The sequence below is a fragment of the Parasteatoda tepidariorum genome, chromosome 2 (genome assembly GCF_982258835.1).
Source record: "Parasteatoda tepidariorum strain Cologne lab strain chromosome 2, Ptep-v5.0, whole genome shotgun sequence".
NCBI lineage: Eukaryota > Metazoa > Arthropoda > Arachnida > Araneae > Theridiidae > Parasteatoda > Parasteatoda tepidariorum.
Genome location: NC_141756.1, coordinates 102,718,251 through 102,730,567, shown reverse-complemented (window position 1 = coordinate 102,730,567; position 12,317 = coordinate 102,718,251). Strand labels below are relative to the sequence as shown.

The window sequence follows — 12,317 nt, the reverse complement described above, 5'->3', positions numbered from 1 at the left end:
GTCAGACACCAAATACTTACTCTAATTAAAAGCTGCCCAGATGAGGTGTGTGGATTTCGATAAGCATAACCAACCCACACTAAGCCACCAAGAACAACAGCCAAGATAAGTAAAATTGCTACCACGCTTCCAACTCCAACCGAAGAGGATTCGTCAGCAACTAAAGCAACAAAATATTAAGTATACTTTCATATAAATAATTAAAGAAAAAGTTTCAACCAGGGTATGAAAGTTTTTGAAAATTCGGCAGTTTCGAAAATCCCTTTATTACATAGTTGACTATTGTCAAAAACCTAAATTTTTGTTCTTAAATATAATTATTAGCTATTATAAATAAAAGTACATATAAAATTACAAGTAATCCATCATGTTCTTTAATCATTTTAACATCAAACCCCTTTTTTGTTTTGACAACTACTGCCGAAAACCCAACATTTTGGTGTAGAAAATCATAATCTATTAATATAAATATTAAATGATTATTAATAGTAATGTTTAAAATTTGAAAATATTCTGTCAATTCATGCTTAGTGGCATGGATAAGAATATAGGCCTGCAAAACCTACAATGACATACTAAATATTGATAAACTATAAACACTTGCATTGATTGATTGAAAAAAAAATAATTAACTCATTTAAACAAACATTTATATTTTGAGAACCAGAAGAAAAAAAATGACAAGGTGAAAAGTATTGTATTGGTGACCACTTTAGTTTTACTTAAGCTAAAAATCTGCATAAAAGAATTAAAATCAACATTTAGGTTAGAAACTCATTTTTTTGCAATATGAACGGAATAGTTATAATATAGCAAAAAATACATTGATATTCAAGTATTAACAATACTATACTTTAAGAAAATCCAGTTAATAGATTCAATAATTTTGAGCTATATATATATATTTTTTTTTTTTGTAGATGTTGATAGATAATATAAATCATAATTAAAGCAGCAATTATAATAAAAGTATTATGCATGATTTAACTTCCTAATAAAAATATCCTCAATGACAAAAAAGAATCTTTCCCCAAGTTTTTATCAGGTTTCAATAGTTTTTGAAAGATTGTGTCAGGTCAAAAACCAGCTTTTGATATTAAAAACCAAAAAACCCAAACCTGGTAAACATAAGTAAATATTAAGAAAAATGCTAAGTGCAGCTTGCATAGTAAATAAGATAGTAAGCATAGCAATTGACATTTAAAATATGTTACATCCATATAACTTTTATCATAAGAAAAAGAAACCTTTAAAAACAAATCTGGTTATATTTCTGTTAAGTAGCCTCATATTACCTAATACCTAAATTAAAACTACTTTAAATACATGCAATGCATATGATATTCATTACTACATTAACAAGTGAAACAGCTTCTTATAATCAAACTTTTCAATCCTAATTTTACCATTAAAAGGACAAAAAAACTTTTTTACATGTTTGTGAAAAATCATTCTCTGATATAAATTTGAAGCATTACTTTTATAAATCATTGAATGAAGCCTGATGATATTACCTTTATTAAATGGTAAATTAATGCAACGGGGAAAAAGTTTTTAGTTTAAAAAAACACACACAAAATACAATTTTTAAATTAATTAACCATAAATATAAATTTTTTGATACTGGGTGATTAAAACATATGGTAGGACAGATCATAAATATTGAGAAGAATTGCACAGTAACCCATGAATGGAAACATCAGGGAAAAGTGACAGGAGAGTTAGAAAACTTAGAACATTTGCATTATAGGTACAAGGCCAACTAAAGAATACAGTTCACAATGTTAAAACATCAATGCATGACACTGATGGTCGGGCACTCTACTCCAATTAATCTTGCATCAGTGTCAGATGAATACAGTTCATAATATTGTAACAGATGCAACATTGATTGCTAAACACACCATGAGTTTCTTAGATTGTAACAGCAGCAGGAAAAAATTAGGACACGAAAAAAATAAAAACCGGGTTCGAAACCCAGCTATAACTGGTCGATAGAAATTCTGCATTCGGCTCGCACCGACCACAGTACTGACATAAAATATCCTCAGTGATAGATGGGTTAGAGACCCTTGCCATGTAAGATTTTCATGGGTTTTTTTTCCTCCATGTATAGCAAATACCAGTTAGTTCCATTAAAAAGTCCTGCGGCCAGGCAATTTTCACCAATACTTGATCCAGGAAATTCCTTGTCTTCTGGATTGGGTTAAAAATTACAAAGCTACAGAGTTGAACATCGTAAATCCAAAATTGAGTCTGCTGCTCAACAACGGTTATATATATATAAAAAAAATCCATCTTCAGCACTTAACAAAACACTATCTAGCAACATATAACAGTTCTCGTGCAATGCCATGCAATTTTTCCCTATGATATGCCCAACTTTCCCCTAAAAAATCTATTGCTCCCTATTTGAAACACACAGTATATTTCATAAGTGACTAGAATTAAAATCTAAATAACAGGAAATTTTTAAAAAAATTTAAAACAATTAAAATAATTAATTAGAACAATGTTAGGTAAAAATACGCAACATTGGATTAATTATTGCAGGGTAGTGCATTATTAGTAAATAGAATGGATATTAGTAAGTAGAATGCAATATAAAAACAACACATTATAAAAGTGCAAACATTGATCACAAGACTTGAAATGGTAAAACCCCAAGATATAAAGCGCTTAGATACAAATTCAAGAAGTTATTTAGTAGTTAAAGCAAGATATGATAGCAATATCATAAAAGTTAGTTAATGCAAGTGCAACGTGAAATTATTCTTCACAGGAAAAAAATATGTAAATGTAAGTGTATGTTAAAAGAGGAAAGGAAAATTAGCTTCACGTTTTTCTTTTTTTTAAAAGGTTTTATCTGCTGTACTTCAGGGCTAATGTAATTATATACCTCTGGCACTAGAAGACGCTTCATCATCATAATGGTGTTCATCTTCGGATGGATCATAATGGATATCAGGTTTTGAAGTATGAGGGAAAATTGTGAAAGGTTTAAATGGAGAATCTACAAAAACCATGCAAACATAAAAATAAATAATAAAATAAAACAATCAAAACAGTGATTATATTCCTCCTCTTAAATTCCTTGCAGTTAGTACCAAGTAAATTTTTTTTATTTCACTGAAGGTTAATAACAAAGACATAAGCCATACGACACATGATTAAAGTGATCAATTTGAAAGGAATTCACTAGTATAAAAACTTTTTTGTATGATTTAATAAGACAATCGATAAAGATAAGTTAAGATAATTATGTGTAGGTTAAATGTAATGCAATGTGTGATGCATGCTGAGTAAACAGGTTAATTAACTTTTTTTTAAAAAGGTTCTAGCGTTTGTTATTTGCCAATCCTTTTACATTTTTAAAAATGCTAGTTATTTCCCCCCTTTTAGAGACTTAACTAAATTAGAGTAAAAAAAGAACAAAATGAAAAAAAAGTGGGTTTTTTACCCACCAGACAAAACAGAATTTATATTGATAAAAAAAAAAACCTTCAACCAAAATTCCACACCGGAAAAATAGAAGAAAAGCTAAAATGGCAGAAAAATGAAATGGAAAGCCAAAAAATCCATCACAGAAATACACATCACTTTTTTTGTTTCTTTAAATAAGAATTGATGAAGTTGAGAAACTGTGTAAACAGAAAATATTGACGAGGTAGAACCAAAAACTATAATTAGAAACAAAAACATAAGCTTGCATTACGGTGTACACTAAAACAAAGGCAGCATTCTAGAAATACTGAAAGCTATTATCAGCCGCTTAAGAAAATACACAAGCCATAATTATAAGAAGTCTTAAAACCATGTTAAAAGCCTGATGCAAAACAAGGAATAGAATATACTATCCAGCAATCACCAGAATTCCTCCTCAATGAAAGTCTGAAGTTGTCTACTATAGCAAAACTTTCTAATAGGTCTCTTCCAACCTAAGCGCCAATGAGAAATGGTTAGCCCTACTTCCCAGCATGCAGTGACCGACTTCATGACCAGCACTCAATGTGCTGCCAGAAGGAGTTCATGAGATAGCCGGATAGTACACGCGCATAACTGCCAATATGGAGAGGAAAAACTCCAGTTTTTATGAACTAATATAAATTTTATGATAATTGTTGCACAATGTGCTAGATATTTTACACATAGGGAATTTTATAGTCATCAAAATGGAAAAACAGCAATATTTTCCAAATATCATTAACATTAAACATACTGGAAATGTTATGTATTATGTATCCTCATAATTCCGAATATTAATAGGCATTTAATTAATCAAAGATAAGATTTCTTTAAAAATTAATTTAAAAAGAGAGTTCTGAATAAAAGTAAAATGAGCTTTTAAGAAGAAAAAAAAGTGTTGAACTGATTTCTATAAATAAGGTTCGCTTCATTATGTATTAGTAACAATTAAATATTCAAGCAAGTAAGCAACAATCTGTACAAAAATTCTACTTCGATAGGGATTATTTTTAGGAAACCAACTCAATTTTAGGGTATTTTTCAAAATGTACAAAAACTAGAACTTTTTTATTAAACTGATAAATCAGGAGAAGCTGGCAAAATCCAGTAATCAACTGGAAAATTCAGCAGAGTTGGCAGCTATACACATGATATATTTTGGAAAGAAACAAAACAGGATTATGAAATAATGTCAAGAATATTAGTAGCCAAGTTTTTTTTAAATTCCAACTTTTAAGAATCAAAATCACATACATCAACATGGTTTCATAACGAAATATGATAGCTTTTGGAAGAAGTACCTAGCAGCATAAATGCGGCAAGAAATAATGTTTTCTGCATTACAGCCAGCATCACAAAATTAAAAAGGGTTTTTTTTTTTTGGAGGAAGGCTATTTACAAAAAAATTTTATAACAGGGATTTGTTAAAAAAATGGATTTTTCAAAATAAAGAAATATAATACAAAAAAAAAAAAAAAAAAAAAAAAAAAAAAATAGTAAAAAATCTAGAAATATGTTTATGTAGTAAAAATTGCAAAAATAATATAAAACACTCAATCTTAATAAATAAATATAGTAAAAAATCTAAAAATATGTTAATACAGTCAAACCCTGCTATAGTGAACCTTCAAGGGACCGAAATTTTGGTTCACTATAACCGGGAGTTCACTATATCCGTTCCGCAGGCAATTTAACTAGTGGTTCCCAAACACTCCTCCCTTTTATTACACATTATTTAAATAAATGACTGAAAAATATTATTTAGTAGCGAAAAATGTGTTATTTTTCCTTACTCTTCGTCTTGCTTACAAAAGAAAAAAAAAAAAAAAACATTTAGTATCTATTCTTTAGCTGATGAGCAATCCTGACAGAAAATTCATATTGATCCTACTGACACCTTACAGGTGCACTATCTGCCAGTAGGGTTGGAAATATTTGCTTGGTTTGTTTAGGAATGGGAAAGTGAGATAAAAGAAGCTTATCGCTAAATTCCCCTCCATAGATGGTTTTAAAAATCGGTATATGTATTTATTTTAAAGTAAAAATTTCAAAATTATTACAAAAAAATGAAGAAGAAAATCGGTTGAAGACAGAAAAAGGTTCATTATATCCAACTTCCTCCCTTTTTTGGTTCACTATAACCACAAAAAATAACCTTATACGTGTATAGCAAGGCACGGGACCTAACATTTCGTTCACTATATCCGGGAGTTCACTATAAACCGTGTTCACTATAGCGGGGTTTGACTGTATAGCAAAAATATAAAAAACTCAATCTAAGATTATAATCTTCACTTAAATAAATAAATCATAAAATTACAGCTAATAAGAACTATTTTTACTCAATAAAAATATAATAAAGAATTAGCTTTTTACAGAAAATCGCTGCTGAAATCCAAAAATAAAGCATTGTTTTACTTTTGGAACAATTTATTGGCAAAAGATTTTCTCAAGTTCTTAGAAAAAGAAGGTCTATTATCAGTTCAATCCTTCTTAACATGACTGAAGATTAATTCAAATTTAACCAATTTATTAAATTCCTTTTTATCCTTAGAGGAATTATAATTCAACCCATCAGAGACCACTGTTTATTCATTCTACTTTCAAGAACGATTTCCGCTGAGTTCATCACCAGTAATTATCAAAACTGTGAATGAGCATAATATGTATGCTCTCTTCTGTTGATTCATCTTATTTGACTATGTTAAGATTTAAAACCTCGGCATTCACAACTGCATCGTACTTCTTCACAGCTGAATAACACAAGAGTTTTTCTTCTGGTTTTAAACATTTAACAGTTTCTGAAGTTCTATAACAAGATAATTTAATTTTAGTTCTGATAATCCACGTTTAATGGACATAATAATTCTTCACACACTCTCAGATTGAACAAACGATACTAATATCCAATAATAATAAAATTTGAATTAAGGGTTTTTGGCTTTGTAATTAACAACATACATTCTCTTAAGTTGGTAAAGCATGTTGAATAAACTGACAAAGAGCTTTAGTAAAATCAGAGGAAAGAAATCTAAATATACTCTTCGAACTATCAAGACATCATCTCATTGACAACCATCTTGTTTTCACATGCTTCAAAATTGTTTGAATCTCAATTCCAAGGTTTTCTTAGTTTTAAACTCTTTCATTTCGTTAAGAGCTTTTCTTGGTGTAATAAAAAACACTGAGTATTATGCCATTAAAATTTATCCCCTTTGCTACTACCAACTCAATCAAATGGCAAACACATCTCAATAACAATTCTTTAGTTTTGCTACATTCTTTTTCTGTCATTACTGCTATCTGTTGCTACAGAAAACAGTAGAGTTTGCAATTTTGCTACAATACATGATTTTGCATCATTTGCCTTGAACTTCCTTACAGCACAAGTATTGGTCCTACCTGCACTTTATCACCTTTATGAAACAATTTCCTTATGGGATATGTTAATATCTACATCACAATAGATGCAGAAGGCAGAAAAGTGCCTTTTCTAGATTAATAATAGGAGGAAACTCTTCCGTGTGTTTAACAGTCTTTAAATTGCGTAACAATGTTTTTCAGGCTTATAAATTTTTTTAAGAGCGATAAGAGAAAACACACACGTGCACATTCATTCGACAAAAAAAAAAAAAAAAAAAGAAACGGTCAATATGTGATTAAAAATGCCAGAGCAGGGTGCATAGCCAAATCTTTCAACAAAAAATAAGCACCTTTTAAGTACTTTTTAAGCACTATATACAATAACAAAATTATTTTCGAAGACTTTAGATGATCAGTAGAAAATAACTTGTTTCTGACAAGGAACTCTTTTCTTGATTATATTAGCTGTTATAAAATGATCGAGAGATTTGTCGGTTCGATATCAAAGGATGGAAAATTAAGCCGGGAATGGAGAATATCTTGCAAAATGCAGCAGAGTTGCACACAAGAAGGTAATAATCTCACCGAATCCCGCTCAGTAGACGCACACGCCGACTCGCAAGTATTTCGCCAAACACGTAAAATGATTCGCACTTTCATACGCTATGGACTGAAAGTACGCCGAAATGAATTGTGAAAACATTGAATAGAACAATGTGAAAAGCACGCTTTTGCATAATGCATGGTGAAAATCAACATGGTAACGAGAACATGCTACATATCTTATGGTTAATCATTGTAATAATAAAAACTGCTAACATCTAAATCAAACTGCTATCATCGATCATATATTTATTATATTATATCCAATTATATTTTTGTGTAGACATTGTAAAGTTATGTAAACCGAAAAAAATAACTTTAAAATATTATTTAACAAACATTTAACTAAAGATTGTGCAATTGATTGGACGCTGCGCCGTAAGAGAATAGATGTAGAATAATGTAAAAAAAAAAACATAAAATGATTTTAAATATATATATTTGACATAAAATTTCAATATAGAGCTTTCATAGGGTGTGTAGCCAAATCATTCAGCAAAAATAAGCACCTTTTAAGCACTTTTCAAGCACTCAAAAATATCATAATTAGGCAGGGCTGGAAAGCTTTTGACAATTGACGGTTTTATCTTGTTTTAACCGTCATGTCAACAAAAAAAAACTTTCGGCATTGTTTTTGACAATTGTCAAAAATCATGAAATTTTGAATCCTGTAAAACGAATGGCGTGTTCATACGCTACGGACTGATTATACGCCAAAATAGATTGGGATCGAATTAATTATGAAAACGTTGAATAGAACAATGTGAGCTGTGTCTTTTTGCATAATTCGAAGCGAAAATCACCATAGTAAAGGAATTATCTCATTTTGAAATGGGAAAATTAAGCACTTTTTAAAAACACCCAATGAAAAAAGCACCTTTAAGGGCTTTTAATTAACGATAATCGAAAATAAGCACTACGCACCATGCAGAGGCATCGTAACTACACTTCAATACTATTCCAATCATTTCACCACGCAGAAATCAATTCAACCCAAACACAGAATCTTTCACCAACGAGATCAGTTTAAGCTGGTTCCTAAACGGAGCATTTATGACATCATACATTTCTCTCTCTCTTTTGAATAAGTTCTTTCTTTCTCATCCATTTCAGAGTATCACAGACTCAAATGAGACTGGTTATATTTCACATTTTTATTTTCTCTCTCCTTGAATAAAAGCTGAGAAGGCAGGATTAGGACTTGCATAAACATTTTTGCAAGGACACACAGTTTATACTATTCCCATGCTTCATTCTTTTTTGTTGGGATTTTCCTATTTTCAAACTAAACTTGGGAGATTCATACTCACATTGGGAGTTTGAGAGAAAGCATTAGAATTCAAGAGTTACCTGAATGAATTCAGAGAGTTGGCAGCAACCTTCAGAAGCCAATAATAATATAACACAATGGGAAATCATTTACTTTCATCTGATTGATAATTTTTATCCATTGTTGTGCAATTATTGGGATTCACAGATTATTGGACAAAGAAATTGTAGAATATTTATATAATAAAACTGCTTAAGAAAATGCAGATTTTTTTTAATATTGATAATAATTTTATTTATATATTAATTATAATAATTTTTTAATAATAATAAAAAAAAAATTTTTTTATCAAACATATATAAGCACAGTTACAATATGGAAAAAAAAGTAAATACTTACTTTTCTGAAAAAAATACTTGATATCTCGAAAGTACAAAAAGTAATGATCTGATTTTATTTATAATAGTACTATTTGTGTTTTTGTATTCTTTAAAATATAAAAAAGATTGTTTGAAACAACTGGCAATAATGTTAATTAAGTACGTTCAAGAATCTTGAACTATAATTAAGTACTTTTAATAGCCTTTTATTTTCAAATTTTTTTTTTAAAAAATAAGACATTTTGAGACCAGTTTTTCTTTATGTCAGTAAATTTGAACAATAAAAAAAATCTAATTAGCATAATATAAATACCTGTCAGAGGCTGTACATATGGATTTATATCAGCAGATGGCAACAAGCTGCAATTTATAGTGTGCCTCTGAAATATGGAAATGAAAAGTTAGCATGATATCACAACACCTAGGGACATAAGAATTGTCAAAAACAATTACAAACCTCAACATCACATTTAGCATTGAGCCAATCTTGACGCATTCTGTCAAGCCCATCAGAGCAACGCCTAGTAGCCTGACACCAAACGCAGTCTAATCCTGCGTCAGCTGCCATACAAGATTCACAATCTGTGTAATAGATGCAGGCTAAAAAGTAAACACATCAATTGCATAATTAGAAAACTAATCTTATTTCTTTTCATAACGCTTTCTAAACTTATTTTTAAAAAGCAACATTTAGAAAATTGTTAAGCTGTTTAGAATAATCTATTGCGATTTTTTTCATTATTTCTGTAAGTAATTCTAGTGTTATCTAATATGTAACAGAGTTTAACTTTATTTTTTTAAAATAAGTAGTAAAATTTGCTTATGCTAAAATACTAGTAGCAAAACCTGGGTTCATACTAGAATTGTTTAAAGCAATATCACAATACATTTTGTGTCACAGAAAATGCAACATTACCAATAAAGATTTTACTATATTGCATTTAAATACTTACATTATTGCCATAAAAAGATTACTAAATAGTCACCATTGTAATAACTAATAATACTTGTAGTATGGTATACTACATATTAAGTAAAATCAATTGTTAATCCTAATTTAATTATCTAACTTAATTATTTAATCATCTTAATTTATTTAATCATCATCATTCATCTAATTTAATAATCATTTGTTAATTGTTAATTTGTTAATTGTTAATTTGTTAATAATGTATTAAACGCTTAAATAATTGTAACTGTTAAATTTGTGATAAATTTTTAATTGTATGTTTTTTAATTTCTTCCTTTTACACTTGTAATTAATGTTATTTATTCATCAGTATTCAATAATTCTTTGCAATATATTTCATGTAATATTTAAGTTTTACGCCTCAATTTGTTTTGTAACCTTGGGAAAGTAATCTTTCTCTGTATTTATGTTCTTCCTTTAAAAGAAGATTCCTCCTTTTGTTACTTGCTGACAGCAAGATGTATGTCCAGTCAGCAAACCACTTTTGTTGGATGGAGAAGAATGACACCAAGTCACCTTTCCCACGTTTCGGCTTGCATCAAATGCAAAGCGCCCCTTTTGATCTTATGATGGCGCCAAGAATGTTCCAGAACATTCCACAAAATTCTTTACCAGGTGTGTCACCACTTTAGACAACCCCGCTTCATGTTTGGCATGGAGCTTAACAATTAATTTCGCCAGTTGGCCAATATTTGCAGCTCTGTGATTTGCCCCTCTGATCCTTCTCCAACCAACCGAGTGGTTATTCGCAAAAGTTTAATTTTTTTTGGCGAGAGCTTTCTCCCCTATCTTCATAATGAAGAAATAGTCAGTAGCAGTTGTTTTTCTCTCAATTGTGGTTTTGTTTGGTTTTTGCGGCTTAGGCCGAGATTTCTGGTGTTGGCATGTTTGCCAAGCATTTTTACCTGTTTTTAAATGTTATTTTATAAATAAACTATGATTTTCTGCATCATTAACTATGAGTCTGGTGAGTAATTTTACAGTATAAGTTGTTTTCTCTTCCTTTTTTTAGCATGCTCCTTTGTTGCGCTTACCTGAATAATTGCACCCACTTCCACTGTTCACCATTATTTACCTTTTCGGCCTTTACATAATTAGTATCTAAATTTTATTTAATCTTAATTTGACTTAATGTTAGTCACCCCCCTTTTTGATTTAGCCACACCACATAATTGTAACTGTTAAATTTGTGATAAATTTTTAATTGTATGTTTTTTAATTTCTTCCTTTTACACTTGTAATTAATGTTATTTATTCATCAGTATTCAATAATTCTTTGCAATATATTTCATGTAATATTTAAGTTTTACGCCTCAATTTGTTTTGTAACCTTGGGAAAGTAATCTTTCTCTGTATTTATGTTCTTCCTTTAAAAGAAGATTCCTCCTTTTGTTACTTGCTGACAGCAAGATGTATGTCCAGTCAGCAAACCACTTTTGTTGGATGGAGAAGAATGACACCAAGTCACCTTTCCCACGTTTCGGCTTGCATCAAATGCAAAGCGCCCCTTTTGATCTTATGATGGCGCCAAGAATGTTCCAGAACATTCCACAAAATTCTTTACCAGGTGTGTCACCACTTTAGACAACCCCGCTTCATGTTTGGCATGGAGCTTAACAATTAATTTCGCCAGTTGGCCAATATTTGCAGCTCTGTGATTTGCCCCTCTGATCCTTCTCCAACCAACCGAGTGGTTATTCGCAAAAGTTTAATTTTTTTTGGCGAGAGCTTTCTCCCCTATCTTCATAATGAAGAAATAGTCAGTAGCAGTTGTTTTTCTCTCAATTGTGGTTTTGTTTGGTTTTTGCGGCTTAGGCCGAGATTTCTGGTGTTGGCATGTTTGCCAAGCATTTTTACCTGTTTTTAAATGTTATTTTATAAATAAACTATGATTTTCTGCATCATTAACTATGAGTCTGGTGAGTAATTTTACAGTATAAGTTGTTTTCTCTTCCTTTTTTTAGCATGCTCCTTTGTTGCGCTTACCTGAATAATTGCACCCACTTCCACTGTTCACCATTATTTACCTTTTCGGCCTTTACATAATTAGTATCTAAATTTTATTTAATCTTAATTTGACTTAATGTTAGTCACCCCCCTTTTTGATTTAGCCACACCACAATACTGATACTCAGATAAAAGTTCATAAAACAGTTTTATACTATTTTCATACTACAAGATACCTAAATATGCTTCATCATCAAAATTATGCACTAAATAGCTTAGACAAAATATAAGATTTATAAATTTTTGTTTCGAGAACTAA

At 30.2% G+C, this 12,317-nt stretch overlaps 1 protein-coding gene across 2 annotated transcripts in view; it reads right to left on the bottom strand.

Annotated features, from left to right (window-relative positions):
* LOC107455444 (plexin domain-containing protein 1) overlaps window positions 1-12,317 on the bottom strand; it is a 37,455-nt gene that overhangs the window by 4,726 nt on the left and 20,412 nt on the right. Inside the window, exons 9-12 of one of the 2 annotated variants that reach the window (XM_016073010.5) lie at window positions 9,539-9,681; window positions 9,395-9,461; window positions 2,900-3,013; window positions 21-160 (exon numbers count right to left, since the gene is read on the bottom strand). In XM_016073010.5, the coding sequence (XP_015928496.2) occupies window positions 21-160; window positions 2,900-3,013; window positions 9,395-9,461; window positions 9,539-9,681 (464 nt within the window). The remainder of the gene's footprint in view (window positions 1-20; window positions 161-2,899; window positions 3,014-9,394; window positions 9,462-9,538; window positions 9,682-12,317) is intronic. The other variant, XM_016073011.4, reaches the window with a different exon arrangement.